At 45.0% G+C, this 22,206-nt stretch overlaps 1 protein-coding gene across 1 annotated transcript; it reads right to left on the reverse strand.

Annotated features, from left to right (window-relative positions):
- Positions 1 to 261: 261 nt before the first annotated feature.
- nuak1b (NUAK family, SNF1-like kinase, 1b) lies at positions 262 to 20,529 on the reverse strand. The gene is made up of 7 exons (XM_070972712.1): positions 19,322 to 20,529; positions 13,339 to 13,459; positions 8,936 to 9,087; positions 7,720 to 7,785; positions 7,491 to 7,610; positions 5,686 to 5,818; positions 262 to 4,784 (listed from the first exon to the last, which is right to left on the reverse strand). The coding sequence occupies exons 1-7, from the start codon at positions 19,619 to 19,621 to the stop codon at positions 3,688 to 3,690; spliced, it is 1,989 nt and encodes a 662-aa protein (XP_070828813.1). The 5' UTR covers positions 19,622 to 20,529; the 3' UTR covers positions 262 to 3,687.
- Positions 20,530 to 22,206: the final 1,677 nt, after the last annotated feature.

Below are 22,206 nucleotides of genomic sequence, written 5' to 3' on the forward strand. Positions count from 1 at the left end.
ATACATTAAAGGAAGGCTAGTAGTGTGTGGGAGGCAGACATCTAGGCCTTTTGGCCTATTTTGTGAATGGGATGGGGGTGTTTGCAGTGTGACTACTACACGCTTCTATACTGATCCCACTGAGACTAATACCTGTTTATTAGGCTTTTTCTTTGTCCACATCAAGGGAATGTCCTAATTACAGTAAGATATGACTGTTTATCTAATAGAGCACTATGTAAACTTAAATGACCACACACAGCATAAAAACAAACAACGTGCAACTTTCAAGATCCATTTATTTGAGTTGATACAGTACTACAGAGGCTTTGTGTTGAGTAGAAATACACCCGAATGGATGAATTAAGACATTTTACAGGATTTGAGGAACTCTTATTGACTCGTTACTCTAAAAAATGCTCACTTGGCCACTGCCTTCACAATGAGATGATACCACTCTATTCTGAACAAACAAATTATATTTTTGTATGCAGTATGTCCTGAACAACACGCACAGTCCAAAGCAGGCCAAAGCATGAACAGGGAGCATTTTGACAACAAATTAAATGGCTTGATCACCAATAAATACAAGTATAAAAAACACATTGATAATATTTTTTCATTATCCAAAAAAAAAAAAAATTATCCAAAAAAAAAAAAAAGATACCAAAGGCACACATCTTAATCTACCTTGGCAGTCCAGGATCACCAACAGATAAAAGAACAAAACAAAACTGTGGCAATAGCCAACAATAGTAATGAGCCCTAACGAAAAATAATACTTAAATAACATAATAATACTAATTTATTATTATTGTCATAACAATATCCAGTCAAGTTTTCCTATGATTAGACTTTCTGCTAACTAACAGATATGCACCACTTATTCCAGTTTGGCAGAGTTAAAGTTTCATCATCAGATTCTTTCCATTGCTTTATTTCCTTTTTCTCCCATTGTTGTTCCAGCATTTTGAACCTCCCCTGCTTTGGTAGAGGTGGAAATGCAATTTTCTCTGGGGCCAGCTTTTGATATATTAGTACAAATTCTTGCATTTTTGCCCTGTTCCAATTAATTTATAAACCCTGGCTCTTAATATTTGCAGGCTGTTATTGGGCTTATCTCACAGGAGTATGAAAACAGGGGAAAACTGGGACTACACCAATTTAAGACCAGATTTCTGAGAATTTCTAATACTTCGAGGAAGGAAGTATTTTCTGCCATAACATAAAGCAATATAAAGTTTCTTATATTTTGGAAAATCAAAAACAGAAGCATAATAAAACAAAATACTAACATAGTATAATTTTCTCACTGTAAATCCAGTTGACAATAAAATGCAATACAAAAGGCAATAAAATGCAATATAATACGCAACAGGTCTGTCATTTGAATCCATACCCAGGACCTTTCCTTCACACGGGAGGAAAACATTCAACATGTGATCTATTTCCTCGGGGGTCATCTACTGCATGGTTTCCATCCACATCATTTGATATTTTGGATGATGTCAGTCACTGTTCTCCCATGTTTTGCTGCTGTTGAACACACTTTCTAAGGCCATGCAGAGCCCACAAGTCACACACTGACTGACCCTCGAGTCAAGCTGTATCAACAGCTTCCAGCACCTCAAATAAAAATCCAGAAAGAAAAATAAAACAATCGCAAGGTAAAGCCAATGTGGGGATGATTTCATTCACCGATGGGGATTCCCTAGTCAAAAAAAAAAGACTCTCATTAGTCCCTGAAACTATCCATTCCTCTGAATCATGTCAAAGCTTCATCACATCTTTGGTATTCAACAAAAAACTTTCCATCTACTCCTTCTACACACTTTCTTCACTTTCACTATTCTACGTTACCATTCCTTCAGCTACCTCCTCGACCTTTCCTACGGGAAAGTCCTCTCTAATCTCCTTTCCATGCATCACTCTTTCACACGCTTTTCTTCTCCCTCTAGCTACAAATCTCTACACGCTGCCTCTCTCTTACTGTCAAATGAAAACAATAGCTGGCTAATTGTGCCTGGTTGACATAATGGACTAGTATACACAGCTGGAGGGCTGAGCACGAACCGCAGATCCCACCTGTGCTGAGTCGGGCTGGGGCTGATAGAGATCTCTAGCACCGACACGTCTCCAGCCTTTGTCTGGGGAATGTGCTGTGTCATCAGCAGGCTAAAACAAACCACCTTACTTAGCTCTTTTGAAGAGCTTTGGGTAAAATATTAACTAGTCTGACAATGGAAACCTTACGTGTATTTTAACCTGACATTCCAGATGGTTTGTTCTCATGGAATCCAGCTGCCGCGCAAGGTAACGTGTCTTTGGCAAAAAACAAACAAAAAACCAAACAGCCTGTTTTATCAGGTAGCCTTGAAAATGTGGAACAACCAATGTTAAGAGGGCCAGGCACATTCCAGGACTGTGAGATGGTGTCTGCACCATCTCCCTGCGCTAAATGTCCCACTAGGTGAGTCCCTCCAGACCTCTGGTGCTGCCAGCAAATCTGCACTCGACCAAGCCACCTAAAGTGCTGACAAACCAGACTATGGGCTTAAACACTGACAAAGAACACAGAGGAGGGCTTTTTCTAAGCGGCCTGTAGATGCCAGCATATCTGTGTGCAATTCTACTTGTGGAAGGAACCGGGGGGAGGAGACGTTATCATGTCGACTGACCTTTGAACCCCAAAAGAAGTAAAGCTGGTCAGCTGTGTGCTGAAGGCCCTGGGTCTCTCCACATTCATCAAAAAAAAAAAAAAAAAGCACAACTGGTGACAGGTTGGCCTGGCTTTTCCCTCCACTTTAAGGAAATGACATACATAATTTTTATTATGAATCAAAAAAGGCACTTCCTACATATTCCCTAGTATCATACACATATATAGGACATATGCTTTTATGAAGGTATATTTGCCTGCGTGTTTTACAAGCGCAGACATGCTTATATATGCTGAGTATATATATGTTTCTCATCACTGAGGAACACAATTATATATGTCAGTTCCAGACAAAGAGTTGGAGACAAGGAGCTTTGAACTCTTCCAGTAACAGCCAGCGCCCACCAGTTTCGCACTTAAAGCTAAAAGCTACGAAAATATTAATAAATAATCAGCAATGTCAGTTATTTTGGAACAAGACCCTGGTTTGTTTGTTTCTTTTTTTTTTTTTTAAAGGAAGTAAAGATCACAAAAGCATGTGCTCTGTGTGAGTTTTAAGGTGCTTCTGTAAACTCAAACTCGAAATGGGTGGTGTACAAGAGAGCCAACCAGTTTCTGGTTGCTGCGTTTGTGATTCTAACTTGCCTTCTTGCTGAATATGTAAACATGTTGAACACAGCAAAGTCTATGGGCGGGCCAAGAAAGCAGACTGGGTGGCATTCTCTCGTGCCAGCTCCTTCTCTCTCTTGTTCACAAAACCCTAACTAAATTTCCTCTGGCCAGAGAAGTGCACCTAAGTGTGTGCATCTGTGTGTGTTTGTGTGTGCGTAGACGTATCATTTCCATTGAGGTTTCATCCCCATTTGGAAAACCGCAACTTCCCAAAAAGGTGTATCCCAGCAACACACTGGTCGTTAATGCCACCCGCAGACATCTGGGCACATACACACTCACACATGCACACACACACACACACACACACACACACACACGCACACACACAATCATGGTCAATTCCCTCTACTTATTCTCTCTCTGCCACCCGTCTGTTAGGTGAGGTTGCTGCTGATGTCCAGGGCTTGCTGGTACACCTGAGTCATGTCCTCCAGGTCCCCCAGCAAGGAGAAGCTGCCATTGTCCCCCGGGGAGCCTTTCGTTTTGGGGCCGCGGCTGAACTTGGGTCCCTGGTGAGGCGGGGCTGCCTGGAAGCCCTTGAAGTTGGCGAGCTGGAGCAGGTTTTCAGCCGAGACGCAGGCCCTGATGTTTGGGCGGAGGTGGGGGGTGGAGGGATGCCACTCAGCCCCACTGAGGGAGCTGGGCGACAGGGACAGGACAGAGCTGTCCTCCCCGACTATGCTGGAGGGACGACTCTGACTGCGAGACAGACCGGAGTCGGTTGAGGGAGGAGGCTCACCAAGGACTCCAGCCACCGCTGCCGCTGAGGGAGGCCCGCTGTAGGTGGAGTACTTGCCGTTACGCTTCAAGATGCCTTTTCGCCCCATCACTCTCTTAGGTGGGGAGGTGGCAAGTAGAGACATACTGGCACCCCCTAAAAGCTCAGAGGACTCACTGCGCTCTGGTGAGGAGTAGTACCCTGATTCCCGCTGTTGGTTGTTCTTCAAGATGCCTTTCTTGGGCAGAGAGGGCACCATCTTAGCTGGCGAGCCCCCTCCCAGAGTCGGCTCCTCTTCCTCTCGATCTGGGCTCGAGGCTTCCTCTCCCCCTTCAGCTTGTTGAGGCAGCGCCGTCTGGCCCAACTCCACCTCTTCCAAACTGGCTCCAGACTGCTGCTCCTCCGTCACCCTGGTCTTCAGGATCCCTTTGGGTCTCTTCAGACCTGGCTTGTCCTCTGCTCCACAGTGGGTCTGCCCTGCCTCGACATTTTCCTTCTTGGACTTTTTGGGCCTCTGGCGCAGCAGCTGGGGAATGGCTGCAGCTTTGGCTGCAGAACCACGTGGCTCAGTGCGGTTCTGCCAGTCGATGAAGCGGGCCAGCATTGGCGAGCCTCCATGGTCGCGTTGAGTCTCGCAGTCACACACACTGTTCTTCCAGCCCCAGTTTACCCACCAGTGGTTGGCTATGTCCTCCACTGTGGCCCGGCGCTCAGGGTTCACCATCAGCATCCAGCGAATCAGTCCACGAGCATCTAACAGGAAACAGAACAAGAACAATCTGTTAGCTTCTTATAATACACACCACTTGGCGTTAAATACTATTCTATGATAACACTGTCGCAATTACAGAGTACTGAATATGGAGTGTGAGTTTGAGACTGAAATCGCTACCTGTGGCTTATTCAAAGATGCTGTAAAAGGCCATGGTTGGGGTTTATTAAATAATGGAATAATTGAGGATGTTTGTAAAAATATAGTGATATCATTGTTTCTGACATAATACTGTTTTTTACACAAGCTGCACTTATTCAATTTAGAGGCTTTTAAAGACATCAGCAGTGCATTTATATCCCTACTAAAAGTATTAGTCACTGAATATTTCATTTTTCCATTGTTCAGTGTAAACCACAGTAATGCCTCCTCAGTGAAACAACAGAACATTATAACAAAGTTCACACCATGTGAACGTATCTAGCAGTTAAATGACATTCAGAGCTCAGTAATAATGAGATAAGTTCCTACCAAAAAACTGAGGCAGACTTTGGATTAATTAAAAATGAATATGTTAATACTTTACAAAAAACAGGCATTAGGCATCATACTGTACATAAAGGATTGTGCAGATTCTACTATTTGTGTACACTGAGAGCACCTGATCCATATTCCATTCAACAGTTTATGGACCAAATTCTCAAAGACTTTCAAGTATTTTCTGGAGTTTACATAAGGAAGTGAGTCCTGTACAATTTATAGACAGAAGTCATGGGTCAGTGGTTTCAAGTGGTGGACCTCACTGAGTCTTTCTGTGCTCCAGCTGAACTAGACTTGCTAAGAACAGTTTATGGTACAGTTTTAGAAAGGACACTGGGGTCAGGTGTGTTTTCCCAGCTTGACAAAAAACAGGAGAAATACAAACAGAGGTTCCTGCAGTACCTGAGGACTGAGTGGGCTCTTTGTACTCGCCGTTGCTAATCTGGCGAATGAGGTTCTTGTGGTCTCCCCCATCAAATGGCATAGTCCCGTAGACCAGGGTATACAGCAGCACCCCCAGAGCCCAGCTGTCCACCTGGTGAAAGCAAAAAAAGATGGTCATAAACTCAGCCATACGCACAAAACACACACTGCCTCTCAAAAGACACATGTACACTGTATGCAGCAAGCAAATAAAAGTGTGTCAGATCTGGTGTAATGCAATGGAAATGCCCAGTCCTGTTTTGATTAGTGATTCATGGCATTAAAATGAATGTTGTGGGATGAGCTCAGCTCTGCTTTACATCAGATTAGAGTTACGCTCTTGAGTTTACTTTGACATTAATGAGCACCACAATCACTCTTTCACACTCACATCACACAAGAACAATCTTTGTTAAAGAGACTGTGATGCTGCATCTTTCATGGAAGTTATGACAAATGCCTGTAATCTGGTGGGAAATGGCTTGTTTCCACAGATAAATCCTCTCCTTCCTCCCCGACTCTTTCCCGCTCCGTCAGGCAGAAGCAAGCACTTTCTGACCACCAACCTAATGCAATGTGGCTTCATAAGGAAGCAGTTACATAAGACTTGGTGTCTGGGGCATGAGGGGCTGCAGAGTCACGTGGGAAGTGGTGGGGATGGAAGGGGTAATGAGCCCGGTAGAGATGGCAGAGCGAGATACAGGCTCCCTAATGACTTGCTTGAGACGCAAGTGGTCAGCCGATGACCTGTCTCAGAATATGTGTGTGTGACAGAGAGGGAAATGTGATGTGTGTGTGCTGACTGTGGTTACAGGAGGAAGAGATGTCCAAAGGAATGTGCTTCTGATGGCTGTAGCTGAAGCTCTGACACATAGTCTAGGAAGAGGAAATCAGATAGGGCCAGTTAGGGAGCTGGTGTACTTCCTCTAAGCATCTGGACCCACATCAAGAATGTTTCACTCTCCTGTTGCCATTGGTCCATTCCCGAGGGCGAGACAGGGCACGCACTATTGTTGTGTTCTATTTTCGTTGCCTGTGTTTGCTGTAATTTGTGGCCTCACCCCAACCGGGGTTCTGTAATTTCGATTGCAATCAGACTGCTGTAGTTTTTAGCACTCTGGAGTAAATTATAGTGAATTACGCTAAATTGAACGGTTGGAGTTGAATATCTAAAAATGCATTTTTTTTCGCCGCTGTTGCTTTGTTTTATGTGACTGATGCAATTTTAAAGACAACGCCCTTCAGAATGACTCTGGAAATGCCAGATATGTGGCTTCGGGAAGACATTTTCACTCTTTCTTTCACCAAAACTATTTGGCTTTGACCATAAGCGTCTTTCTGAGGCTGTGGAGCTCATTCCGATCCCATTAAGATGATGAGAAAGTGAGCAAAAACTATCCTCCAGTTCCTCACTTCAAAGGACCCAGACATCGTCGGAAGGGGAGAACAGGGGAGGGATGCAGACGGCATCTGAGCTGACCCACTGTGGAGCTGCAGGAGAGACCTCCCCTTGACTGGAGACTCATAGTAATCCCATCAAAGAAACAAGATAAAGCCTATTCACCTCTTTGTGTACAGCCTATGTGTTGATGACAGTCACTAGTGGGATAATAATGATGAAAGCGATATAAGCTAAGAGATCTAAGAGCTTCACACCACATTTAACAGCTAGGAAGTACAATGATGATGATTATGGATAAATAAAAAGTAAATCAGGTCCTGCAAATGAAGTTCATACACAAACAGCTGTGGTCATTGTCATTGTTTGCTTGACCGGGCCTCACCTCTGGCCCACGGTACGGTCTCCCATTGACGATCTCTGGTGAAGCGTAGAGCGGGCTGCCACAGAAGGTTTGCAGCAGCTTGTCTTTGTGGTAGAGGTTGGACAGCCCAAAGTCAGCAATCTGTAGAAACAGGGGTACAGGTGAATTTTATACCATCCATTAATCAAAACGATCATTTGAGGTCAGGTGTTATGGTCCTGTGGGTGGTGCATCACAGGAGCAAACGTACCTTTATATTACAGTTTTCATCCAGTAGCACATTTTCCAGTTTCAGATCCCTGTGCACGACTCCATTCTGAAAGACAACGAGAAAAAACAAATAAGTGATTGATTTATCAGTGCTGTATTCATGAGCGATGGATCCAAGTAATAAACAGTCCATTGTAATAAGAGATGATTTACTCTGACAACTCAAGCTTGTGGCTCTCGGGGGAAATCAAGGCAGCCTGTTGGTCTAGTTCTCTTTAATTGGTCTTGTCCCCTCTGGGGTCTTTGTGCTGACATCTGCTGTGATTTTCTTTTTAAATCGACTCACATGTGTCACATAAACATGAGCCTGTAATTACCACCCTGTATGAATGATGTGCTCACAACATCTCGGGATTAAAAAAACAACTGTGCTGTTAATGCCTGCGTTTAAGAAAAAAAAAAACAAAAAACCTGGAATTAACATGTGGTATGCAGCCAGACAGAACCCAGCCTAGATGTGGGGGAGTGACTTCACCCATCACTTGCCCCCCTAGCATTCTGCTACCACCTCTCATTGGTTATTGCTTGGCAGGGAGCTCACGTTCACATGAGTCTGATTGGTGGACACAAGGATGAAATGGTTGCTTGCTTGTTGTGTCAGTGACTCACACCACCCCACCCGGCGGGAGGTTGTGCTTGGTAGTGATGATTCATCATTCATGGCTGTCTGGGACTCTCCTATCTGAGGACCATGACATCATTCCTATCCCCAGCTGGGAAGAGGATGACAAGAGGGGAACCCATCCAAACAAGCCTTGGGACCTTGGGGTTTTGATGGGAGTTAGTGAGGTGTGGACATGGGGTTGACATGGGTGCGGCTGGAACGTCTGGGGAAAAGCTTTGGGGGGTATCTCGGGACAGGCATCAGCGCGTCGACAGATGAGAGATAGAATTAATGCAGGGCCTGTTTGGTGCACTGTAATCGGAGCGTAAGCTTGAATTAAACTGGCCTGTGTTCTATCACTCAGAAACAGATGACTCCCTAAAACCAGCCCGCCAAGAAAAGCATACTGCATAGGGCCTGCAGATTAACTGGCTGCATGGTCGATGGTGGAGGTGCATGGTTAATGTTACAATAAGCATGCTGCTACCTGGAAAACAAAGTCTGAGCGTGTGTGGGAGAGGCAAAGGAGATCTAATGACAACTGAATGTGCACACTCTTTCTCTGCGTCTTATAAGGTATGGGCAGTCTCACCTTGTGGCAGTGGTGCACGGCGGAGACTATCTGCCTGAAGAAGTGTCGCGTCTCCCGCTCGCTCAGGCGCCGGCGCTCGCTGATGTAGTCGTACAGCTCGCCCTTGCTGGCGTACTCCATCACAATCACGATCTTGTCCTTGTTCTCAAACACTGAGAAATGATAAGAAAACAGTTTGAGCCAGTTAATATCTTCTTTCAGGAAAACACATCTATATTAAGAGCCAGAGAGGTGGGAGGACGCCGTCTGAGTCATCCCAGGTTCATTCGATCATGTTAAAATCACAAATGACCATTGTTATGTAAAAAAAGCAGAGTAAACCAGTTCACCCCCCACATTTAGTTTAAGAGCAGGAATCCAAATTCCAGAGGAGCACATTACATCTCTACACTTCTCCCAGGGTTACATCACCCAAACCCCACCTCATGCGCCTGGCTCCTACACAACATCGCTGGGAGGGGATGTTAACTCAATCAAGCCCACTCCCCTCAGAGACCAGAGCGAGTGGAGCACAGCGAAAACAGAGAGAAAGCAGGGACCGAGTCCAGGAGAGAGAGTGAGAGAGGACACGCCGCAGTGTCAAGCGACGCCCTTGACACGTCGCACTTCAGCTTCGCGTCAAGTCAACACATTTCACAACACATTCCCACATTCTTAACCACCGTCAGTGTCCATCTGATTGGAAAATATCACATAAATTACGGTGTGACAGTTTATTATGGCAACACGGTGCAACTTCTCGAAGCAGAAATTGGCTCATAAGTAGTCAGAAAAAAGGCCTGACTTGTTGGTAATTGTTGACTCGACACTGGGAAGATTCTGTGTGTGAGTAATAATGAAAACCAAGCAATTTTCACGTCGCTTTTCTTTTGTTTACTCATTAAAGTCAAAGCAGTGATAATATACATTATCTACCCTTTTAAAGCCGACAGATGATTCATTTTTATATAACCAAAACAAATCAAGAATGAGGATAGGAAACAATTCATCTTCAGTCTGACTTTTAGAAAAGACAACAACATGATTAAAGTGTGTCTTACTAACTGTATCACTTGAAATAAAAAGGTGACTTGTTACACATCTGGCGCCTGGAGAAAGTAATGCTATTACAGTAACACAACTGTAATGCATTACTGTCCAACTGCACTCACCAAACATATCATTCTGTGTCAGTATTTAGCCTCCCCGGTGTATAATTTCAACCTGGCAACATGCTCCTCTCCCAGCGCCTTGGCATGAAGGGAATGAAAATGATTAGGCAGAGAGAGAGACGCAGGGAGAGAAGGACTGAGGGAACAGTGAGGGGATGACAACAACACAGTCAGCCATGTTGCTCAGTATTGTGTGGGTTGATTTTCCCACACAGCAGGGTCACCGGGGGTGAGGGCCTCTGCTTTCTGCACCCTTGAGCGAGCACCTTCATAGTTTGTCACACTACTTTCCTCACCCTCCTCCCGAGGTCCTTTTAAAGATATAATCCTCTACAAAAACACACAGTTGCTGAGTGACGGTAATGCTCCCTGATTGTGACTGTCTGTCTGCTCGGGAAGCAACAAACGGGGCGTAAGCCAAGCGCCTGCAAGGCCAGGACTGATCCAGCCCTCTGATTGGAGGACAGAGAGGTGACCTGGGGTGACATTCACAGCAATCCGTGGTGGGGCTGTGCTTAGAGAGCCAATTCTCAGCTTGCACTCCCATTTACCTTTGACCCCTGGTGGTGAAGTAATTACCTGGCTTACATAACTTGAGTTTGTTACAGCCTGTTGGGCACATCAGCCACCACTACAGCCTCCCTGTCACTCATTGGGCTTTTGTCCACAGTTCAGGCCCTCACATCTGACTAATTAGCACCCATTGTCCTATTGCCTGCGCTGATGATAGACCACTGTTGCAAGCTTGCATAGCGTGCAAGAAATACTTCTACAAAGTGTAATACAGAAGAGTGGTGGAAAGATGTTGAGGCAGACAATAAACAAGCAAGCACTGAGAACTGTACTCTTTTTGATTTAGGTGTTTTAATGCTGATGACCTCAGCAGGTTATTTCTTGAATTGGTCCTCTTCACTGAACTGAGCTACCACAACAAAAGAGCTGCAGAGTTTAGATGACTATCTAGGCATGTGTCACGTCTCGAGAATGCAGTGTAATGAATGCAGTAAACACAGTGGCTCTTCTCTCACAGCAGGGTCAATGGTTTTTTGTCTGTTCTAACTTTATATCACCTTTCCTCTCCCAAAGGAATAGTTTCACAATACATTTTCTTATACTTTTCTTGCTGAGAGTTAGATGAGAGGATCGAAACCACTCTCATATCTGTCCGGTAAATGTGATTCTACAGCCAGCAGCAGACTATTTCTTGGATGGAAGCATAGGAGAAAGCTCGAGATAACTGGCTGCAGGCTGTAGTGTCATTTTTCACTGTACAGACATGACAGCTGTATCGATCTTCTCATCTAACTCTTGCAAAGAAAGGAAATAAGTGTATTTGCAAGATGTCAAACAAGTCCTTTAACACATGCCAGTTTGCCAGGCTTAACACAGCTCCAGTCAATGCATCAATTTTTGCATTTACTGAATTCTTCGGGGTTGACTATTTGTTTTACAACGGGGGCACCAGGGTACTTATGCCCGAAAAGCAAAATCTCCGCACAGCATGCTGATGGATGCAGAATGTGAGGGAGTGGTAAAAATCAATCTTCACACACACATCTGGTTCAGCTTTGCTTCACACAAGGCAGTTAGCAGGGGCTGTTGAAGAGGGTGTTGCCGGATACACAAATCTCAGGGCCTCCTATATATCTCTAAAGCAAGCTGGGCGGAGGCCAGACCACAACAGTAAACGCTGGGTTTGAGGAGAAAGAGCGAGAGCAATGAGTCTGGTCGAGTTTGTTGGTGGAGCGGGGCTTCCTATAAAGGAAGGCAGCACACTCAAGAACACCGCACAGCCTCCTTGGAGTTCATAAAGCGAGGTGTTCTTTTAATCATTCTCCTAACTAAACACATAAAACCACTTCAGCCCTCCCGCGGACTACTGGCACGTGATGATTTGTCACATATTCACATTGCTGATAACAAGCTGGGGACTTTGAAACTAAAGGACAGCGGGTGAACCAGTTTGGGCAGTGGCACACAAGCGGCTGCCATTGTGCCAGCTATCCTGAAAAGGGCATTGAAACTGTTGCTTTGTTGACACAGGCATAAAAATAGTCACGAGTCACAAATCATATGAAACCGACTCACACCACAGCGCCTTGTGACTTTAATGGCCTGCACATAGGCCCAGACTACATTATAAGGGATGATTAATTGCAAGCAATATGCTGAAAGAATTCAATGGGAATTGTTCAACCTTTAAACTCACCATTTATTCTAATCTATGTTTTCTTCCAGTGAAGTTAAGGTCATTCAAAGGGACTCATATCAAAAAAGGAGCTCCAAAAGAATAAAGAAGTGAGCTGTTTAAGTCTGACTTGAAGGCTTTGATACTTAAAAAGCTGCTTCCTGGGGTAGATATATATGTTGACGTTGCTTGAGGGAAGGCTTAAGGCCTTTCCTCCCTCTGCATAGCACTGGACTGGAGTCAGAAAGGGTGCAGGCCTTGGTGACTGAGGTCAATCCAGTGGCTCCCTGGTTACACACACACAATCAAACACACAATCACACACACACACACACACACACACACACACACACACACACACACACACACACACACACACACACACACACACACACTCAACCATGCACACAGGCTCATACATAGACACAAACATATAAAGACTTATGCAGACACACATATGTGCAAACAGACACACGCACTCACAGACATGCACATGCACACGTGCACACATGCACAAGCAGAGTCTGGTTCCCAGCTGCAGTTGTCTCTAAGTATCAGCAGATGTCTGGCCCTGAGATCAAGACCAGAGAAGACAAGAGATGAGACCTCTTAGATGTGGGAGAGGCAATCCCTCAGAATATCACCCCTCTTACACACGAACGTTCAGCACACGTCCACGTGCACACACACACACACACACACACACACACACACACACACACACACACACACACACACACACACACATACATTCAGAGAGATCCAGATGCACACTGTCAAAGCCGTCCAGACTTTTACTGGCCCAGGCAGCCAGACAGAGCAGAGAAGATGAATAACATCCCAGAGCTGTAGTCCAGGTCTTATTATGACATCTGCATGTCATAACATGACAATCCTGCAACTTGGCCACAAGTACTGGATGAGCTGAGGAAGGGGGGAACTTTGGACGTGTGGTTTTGTTTATGCGTGTTCAAGTCAAACGAGCATGGGTGATTAGTTATGTATGTGTGTATGGATGTATGTGTGTGTGTGTGTGTACTTCCAGACATGCAGCAGACCCTCACCTTCATATATAGAAATGATGTGTGGGTGGCGGAGGGATGACATGATCTCAATCTCTCGGCGGATGTGAACCATGTCCTGCTCATCCTTGATCTTCTCCTTCCGAATTGACTTGATAGCCACCTGGATACAGAGGACAGAAGATGCTTTGATCAGATGAAGTACAGCAACATAAATTTTAACATTTCAAAGTAATAGATACCTTGGGAGCTTCATGTGTAACGGTTTAAAACACATGCATGCATGAACTGATTGCATACATATGTTGATATAATTTGGAAAGGGAAATGACAAAAGAAAACTGTCAAATAAAACTAGAGGACAACATTTAAATCACTTTAAAATGGCTCTTGCAGACTATATACTGTACACCATGTCATGTCTGTCCATCTCAGTGAAAACATCAGCTCAGTATTTATTACCAAATTTCTTTCCATAATAAACTCTATGTACCTTCTCAGCATCATTTACCTCCCCTCTCAGGGTTCTTATTGGGCCTGTTTAACAACCTTTGACCTCATCACCTGGCTTTGCTGACATGACAGCCAGATGAGTCAGACAACGAGGGGCTGTCATCTTTGTCTCACGCTGTGTAATTTACTCAGCCTCTTTTCTGTATGGAGCAAAATGAAGGTGCTGTTTTGGAGGAAAACGACGTGACACGTGGTGTCATAATGGAGGCTTGCTTTGTGCTCTTTCAGAGACTGGGCATACATTTAACCGTGTATTAGTCAGTGTTTGTGCTGGGTCTCTGATCTGGGCCCCCTGCCTGAAGCAAGATTCACATGGTGAATCATGTGGTTTCCATAGCAACCATATATCTGGAAGCAGCTGATGTTAGAAAACAAGATTGTACAGCCGCACTGATCCACGGTGGTGCCATCATGTTCACAAAGACGATGCTGATGTTTAGCAGGTATAATGTGTGCAGCTGAGGCTGATGGGATTGCCATTATTTGCAGCTTATTGATCATACAACCAAGTGCTGAATTTTGGTCTGATTAACATGGATGTGGACTATAAGTCCTGGCTTCTGAAGAGCCACTCTGAAGCTCAGTGACAGTGGCTCCAGCTGTCAGCATCTTGCCAGCGCCTGACTCCACCAAAGTCCTGGCTAATCCAAAACGGGCAAAGAGGGGGCGTGTGGTTGGACGTGAGGCAGGTTCAGTGAGGCCTGGTTGCTGAAACTTAGCGGCTAGCTCTTATTCAAAGCAGCCACACCCTTAATTATCTATAATCTTAAGCCTTGATGTAATTTAAATGAGTGAGTTATATCAAGATTAAATTGGGAAATTATCTATAGAGTCCAAAACCGTTTTTGTACCAGGCTGTTAACATTTTTATTTTTGCTATGAAATTGAGCATTTTAACATGGGGGTCTACGGGGACTGACTCGCTATTGGAGCCAGCCTCAAGTGGCCATTTGAGGAGCTGCAGTTTTTGGCACTTCATTTTTCAGCCCCGGAGATTGCTGCTCAATGGCACCAGAGGAAAAGTTAAGGGGTGAGCAGAGTTATTCCAGTTCATCCAGTGAGGGTAGTGAATATCTGCACTAAATTTTTATGACAATCCACTGAAAAGTTTTGGAGACATTCTCTCAAAACCACAAACGTGAACCTCATGGTGTTGCTAGAGATCACCAAAGTCAGTTGACTTCATCCTCTGGACACCGTAAGTGTCTGTACAAACTTTCATGGCAATCCATCTAATAGTAATACTTCAGTCTGCACCAAAGTGGTGGACCAACTGATTGACCAACCAACTTTGCCATCCACTGAGCCAACGAGGGTCTCGTGTGTCAGGAAAAAGAGGTGAGCAAGGTGTTAAATGTTGATGGTTTCCAAAGGAAGTCAGGGAGGCACAGAGGCCAGTGTGCTCCTCCATAAATCAGATGTCATCATTAACCTTCACAGCCGTGTTTCCTTCCCTGTCAAAACGTCCTTGAGAAGGCATTGAATCTACCCGGTCTCTTATTTTTAGTCATTCTGATTAACAACAGCTAATGGCCTACTTCTGTAAAGGCAGGCCTGCTGGGAGTTTTATGTCGGGATCAGGAGAATGAGCAGGGGTTAAGGAAGTGATTCAGTCTGGTTGCCTTGCCAATGGGCCCGCTAGAGGAGCCTCAACAGTCAACAACTATACTTGATTTGAAGATTCTTCACTGACATGACAATGCCACAGGGGTACGAGCCGGCCGCAACTGGATGCATTCAAACCTCTAGACGTGCACTCCTTAAATGAGAGGTTAGCGGCCTCCTCCAAATAAACCAATCGAGAGTACACAGTCAGGCACATGTCACTATAATTGTAGCCTAAACATTCTGGATTGAGTCCTGGGTTTGCTTTGATCAGGCCTGTATAGAGTCTGTTCGCTCTGAATTCTGTTAGTTTAAACTTTTGTCCTCTCCGAGCTAAGCGGTAGTATTCTGAGGAGCCCAGCTTTATTCCATGCAGCAGAAACCACAGGCAGTAGCGAGTGCCAAGCTAATTACCGTGTACATCAATAAAAATAACCCCAAACCGGAATAGTTCCCTTCCAGAGCATGCCCTGATTACATAGAATTTAAAGAAATGATACCATAATAAACAAGATGGGGTCCAGGGGGTCCACATGCTGCGTTCATAATTGGTAAAAGTTGTTTGTGTCTTAACACTGATGTTTTCCCTTACCTCATCAGATTCATCAACATTTTACCACTGATCCCCAAAACGTGAGTAACATTTTTGACTTTTGTTTAGCAGTAAGGCAGACTGTGAGTCACCCTCCTGGATTTAATGCAGGAATTAATTCAGGAATTTGTTAATTTGAGCAACAACTTAGAAATGACCTACAAAAGTTACACACAAAGGAGAGTAAACTTTCTCTGTCTGACTGCTGCCTAAACCCAAAATGGCCTTTCTCCTAAAAAAGTAGTAATCAATCTTGAACAGCAGTGATCTTAATTCCACACTGTATGCTAAGTCACTGGACGAGCCAGCTCTCCCACATCGGGCTTGAGACAAAGCCAGGTATCTCTTGTGTATCTCCTCATGTTCCCCTGCCCTGACCCTGACGTGGATCATTAAACAGGACTGCAGATCAGCCACTTGCCAGCTGGCCTGGCTGGCTGACACAGCTACGCTTGTCCTTAAGTGGATCCCTATTACTGTCACTCACAGTAAACAGGCGCTGCACTACTGCCCACGCCGGCCCCTGCCAGGTACGGGGGCCAACATCGTCTGGGTCCCCCTTGTTCGTAACACAGCTTGTTTGAAGTGAAAGTCCATGTCTCGCTTCACTGGAGCCTGACATCTTCCAGCGCTTTCTCAGGCCATTAAAATAGATGAAGTATTCATCACAAGCTCAGCCTGCCCTGTGTTTTCTAAAGTTCATGATCATCTGTTGCGTTGAGTGCATCTGACTCACAGTTGGGGGGAGAAAGAGAGAGTGAGTGGGAGGAAGAGGCCCGTCAGTTTTCCAGAGAACTATATTCTCAAACACAGCCAGGGATCATAATACCACATCAACGGCACCACATATAGTAGAGGAATGTCAGAGTTCCCCCCTCTCGTGTACCTCTCCAGTGAATCCATTGTTGGGGAATGATGTAATCTGGTGCTTTAAGCTCATATTAATATGACTCTCTAACCCATTTAACTGAGGCTGTCCCTCTCTTGTTATGGCGCTGGGCTTCCCTGTCTCTGTGCTAACTGCCCACCCCCTCCTGTCTGCGATGGATCCCCCATACAGGATATTAACCTTCCCCTCCAATCTCATTTCCTGCTGTGGATGGCCTTTCATGTGTCACTGCCCATTGTAGGCCCTGCTGTCACCACAACCTTTTCACTATAGTCATTTAGATGGCATATACTACATGAAGACACACGCTGCCTCTTTCTTACGGGTGTATGATCATGAGACACATCTCCTGGAGGCGCGCACAGACACATGAGTTTGTGCATGTGTCACACTTCCTGATGATGATCTCTCTGATCTACAGCACTACATATAATGTTGTCTTTCCACTGAGCTGCCAAGCAGTCCAACGTATGGCTTTGCAGATTAAGGCTGACAGGCCCTCAGTTCCACTTTCGCTGACACACTTGATGTGCCTGCATTCTAATCGATCTTCCTCGAGTGCCTTCAGTTCATTCTACGCATGTGCTAGCACACAGTCGCACTTCCTCCGTCTGTCTCCTCACTCTGCTGTCTCTGCTCTTCTCGTTTGGTTTGTGGAACGAAAACGGGAAAGGGAGTCAGGATGATTGCATAACAGTCTCACCACACTGCTGCATCGGCCATATGGACACACGGGACTGCCATTGAGTCAGAGGTCAAGTAAACTCTAGCAACTCAGTTCCAGACACACGTGGCCCGCGAGGTGGCCGGCAGTCATGCCCTGTCTGTCTGTTTTCTGCTGGTGCTCCATGTGCAGAGATTCTCAAAGGACTTCCCAAAGATATACAATCTCCCACGTGAAAAAACAAAGTGGTGCAAGGAAGTCCTAAACTTTACTGACATGCTATTTTAAGTCTGAATGCCATGCAAAACACTTTGCAGCAGATTACAGGAGACAGGAATGTACAGGCCACTGAGTTTTGACCTGCAAAGAATCATTTGTATACTGACAGGCGTTTCTTTTATTTTGTCCACCCTGTTCATTTCAGTGAGGGGAGGCTAAACAGACACACCTCTCTGTGCAATGCAAAACACTTCAACATCACTCTAAAACTCAGCATTATGACCTTCATGAAGGTAGGATTTGCTGATTGCATTAGCTTCAGCTACATGTGCCTAATAAACTGGCAACTGAGTGTGTATTTCGGGTGTATTCAGGCTCTTTCTTTAAGGTTTGGTTTAGGAGGTGTCATTTTAAACATCAGTACCTGCAGGGTATACTTTAAAGCACGGCTGTAGAGACTCTACAAATGTGCTGTAAATAAATGCAGAGCTCATGAGAGGTCAAATACTGTCAATGAAAATTTCAATAAGTTATCTAATGCTGACAATTTGAGCCAATTTGAATTATCACAGGGAAACAGTCCATCAAACCTTGACCTTTCTGGTCAATACAGGCCTACATTGTGCGATTCTAAAATGCTAGTGAAAGTAAAAAGCTTCACTTTAGAGCTGCTGCCATGGCAAGAATGAATAGGAAAACATAGTGAAGAAAGGACAAGGAGCCAAGTGGGACAGGCCAAGAGAGAGTAAGCCCCACCAGAGGGTTTATGGTCCCCCTATCAAGCATGCATTTGCCAGGAGCTATGAAACCATTGGGGGACATTGTTGACCTATACTAAGTTTCCCCCTGGCACTCTCAGTGCATGGAAAGTTCCTGATGGCCTGCCAGAAGGGGCTCAGGGGTCAAATTTTGCCACAGGTGAAAGTATTTGGAGATGTACTAGTTTGCAAGGACATATCAGATGGTGGGTTTACTATGGCAACACAGTCAATAACTTTCAAAAACAAGGAAAAGTTTTGAAACACACACACACACACACACACACACACACACACACACACACACACACACACACACACACACACACACACACACACACAGAGAGCGAAATGTAAAAACAAAACCGAAAGGATCTTCAAAACGCCTCAAACTGTAAACAAAAATGTGAGTGGGCCCTTGCAGCATCTCTGGGGGACTGTTAACCGCTTTCAGTGATGCTTACTGGGATCACTGAAGTCACATCAGTCAGTCAGTAGCCGGATTTGCACTGCAGCATCCGGTCGTGAGGCCCCGCAATGGATGAGGCGTGTGCAGGCACAGCTCCCTGGCCCCCATGGGCCCTTTACAGCGCAGGGGGAATTCCCAGGGAGAGGACGCGCACACGCCTCTGACAGCAACAAAGCACTTTATTTTAAGAACTGTGCTGTTTGTAGTGGCTAATAAATGTCGCTACAGAGGCATGCATGCATAAGAAGCGCGTGGCCCCACTAACAGCGTGTGACAGCTGTTTGCAGCTGCTCAGAGCATCCCTGCAGTGGCTCACCTCTCTGCCGGAGTGCCGCTCAATGGCCTTCTTCACTTTGCCATAGGTGCCCCTTCCCAGCGTCTCCAGCAGCTCGTAGCGGTGTTTCAGGTTGTGCTTGTGGTGGTGCTTCTTCACGCCCGAGTTTCTCCGTCCATCGCTGCTTGCCGGGGTCTCTTCGGGTGAGTTGCCGGCATGGAGCGGTGGAGCCGGCGGCGGAGGGGAGAGGTCACCCCCCGCCGGTTGCCCCGCAGAGGCTTGACCTCTCTGGGCGTCGGGACGGGATGCCCCCCGGTGGGGTGATAAATAAGCGGTTTCCATCTCACTAGGGAGGTGTTCAAACAACCTTCCCACTGTTAAATATTTCAAACTACCTACCTAAAACAAATTGATAATATAATACTTATAGGTCTAATAATTGTAATAATAAATAAATAAATTACAAGGAATAACGCGTAGCCTACTAGTCATGTTATTACATGTGGAAACTAACATTTCCAGATTGTCTTGGTTGATCAATTGGCTTTGATCAAAGCGGACAGAGATCTCTCCTCCTACCTATTCATGTTATTATCGCTATATAATCAATCTACTACGGATTAAGCACAAAAAGTCTATAAGGACATTATCGGTCTATAATTACCTGATACATAGTCCAATATCGCTGGATAACAATTAATTCTAGTGCCAATTTTGTAATAAAATCTGTATTCAGATGTCGACAGCAGGCAGCACGCCGAGAGCTGAACACACTTTCGATTTGAAGATGATATATTGGCTATTATACATGTGCAAGCTCTATCCCAATAAAAGACAAAAAAGGACTAAAATAAATTGGTCTGGTCTCACTCCTCAGTTGACTGGCATGATCTAGCTGCGGTTAATTCTGGCTCGTTCACCTGATCTGTCGTCCTAAACGCTGCCAACATCACCGACTCACATCTAAAAGGCGAGAAAGCTGCGACGAAACCGGCGTTTTGGATGAAGATGACCCTCATTTTGTCCACGGCCCAGGTACAGGTCCTCATTCATCTGGACTCTGTTCTATTGTGCGGCTGCATGTTCCGTGCGGTGGTCGACGGTGGTGGAGGTGCGCGGTGGTCGGACACTATCTCGGGCTGAGACGTTGTGGGTTTTGCCATGGTCGTTTCGCTGCTCCCCTTCTTCCTCTTCGTGCGCCCTTCTCCTTGTTTCTCCCCTTTCTCTCTATCCTCAACGTGAGAGGCTGTGAAGAAGGTCTGCGAGAGGATCCGAGACCGGAGGCGGAGTTTACGCAGACCTCCTCCTCCTCCTCCCCTGTCTTCTCCTCTCCCTCCTTTCTTTGTGCTCCCTTCTCCTCTCTCATCTCTGATACAGTGTGGCTGCCGCTCATCGGGGGCGTAGCTGCGAGCCCTGCGCGCAGGAGGTGACCCCCACCCCCCTTACCGTCTCATCCCCCCCAATGTCATCCATCCCCAAGCTGGTTCAATAACACTCTGCTCATTATTACCTCCACCCGGTGGTGGAAAGTAACTAAGTACATTTACTCCAGTGTTTCGCTTAATTTTCAGGTAATTGTACTTTGAGTATTTGAATTTCTTGCCACTTTATACTTCTACAGTACAATTCAGTGGGAAATATCTTATTTAGTTATTAGTTAATGTGCAGATTCAGATTAATAACATATAATATACTGAACGAATATAATATGATTAATTTTTACAGGTTAAGATAAGGGGGGCATTCACAAGTTAGCCGTGTTACATTAGTCCCACATTTACCAGCTACAATATTAAAGTTACCATTCATGTACTGCTGATTATCCAGCATTATAATATGACACATTCAGAAATGAGCTATTCTGATTAATGAGTACTTTTTGTATTTTAAGTACATTTTGATGCTGATACATTTGTACTTAAGCAATAATTTGAACGCATTACTTTTACTTACAAAGTATTTCTACACTCTGGTATTGGTACTTTTACTTAAAGATCTGAGCACTGCCTCCACCAGTGACGTTATGCTTTCAGCCCCATGTCCCCTGTTTGATAGCTAACTTCTAAAAGATACATGCACATTTTCATTTTTGTCCAGTCTATGTTATGCTCCAGCCATCAGTTAGTTAGCTTAGCATGAAGGCTGGAAAGACACACACACACACACACACACACACACACACACACACACACACACACACACACACACACACACACACACACACACACACACACACACACACACACACACACACACACATATGGAATCCATTCAAGTGTAAAAACAGCATGTTGTGGTTAATGGGGGTTATGTGCTGGACTGTTTCTTGGCCTGAGCTCTTGTCGTCACCATGGAGTTGCCATGCAGGCAACCAGCCAAGAAATAGTATATTTCTCAAAATGTTGAATTTTTCCTTAAAGTCACTGCAGGTGCCAGTAGAGATGAACATAAAGACAAAAAGGGCCTGCATGCTGCTTGCAATATTTAGACAAGACTGTCAAAGGCTCCACGAAGATGGTCTCCGTCAGGTAAAGGTGAGTGTGAGCACCTCTGTACATACATTTTAGACAATTTCTGATGAACTGCCACACCATCATCTCCTGATTAGATAATTAACTAATGAATTTCACACTCAGTGTTCGCAGAAGGAAAGCCTTCCTAAATGGGGCAGTAATGTTGTGTTGTGCTGGATGATTAATAAAGGAAGTCTTAAACACCACAAAGAGTTAAGTAGGGGAGCTGTTGAATGTAGGAAAGTGAGACCCTTTAATTTACTAAATGTGTGCAAAACAAGGGCTTAATGGTGCAGACATCATAAAAAAGGCTTGGAGTGGTAGCTCCCCATGATTATATCACACTTCAAGAAAAATGCAGGAAGTGACGTGATAAATGTCAGAACGGAGAACCGTGAGGGCAAAACAATAGTG

The sequence above is a fragment of the Chaetodon trifascialis genome, chromosome 10 (genome assembly GCF_039877785.1).
Source record: "Chaetodon trifascialis isolate fChaTrf1 chromosome 10, fChaTrf1.hap1, whole genome shotgun sequence".
Lineage (NCBI taxonomy): Eukaryota > Metazoa > Chordata > Actinopteri > Chaetodontiformes > Chaetodontidae > Chaetodon > Chaetodon trifascialis.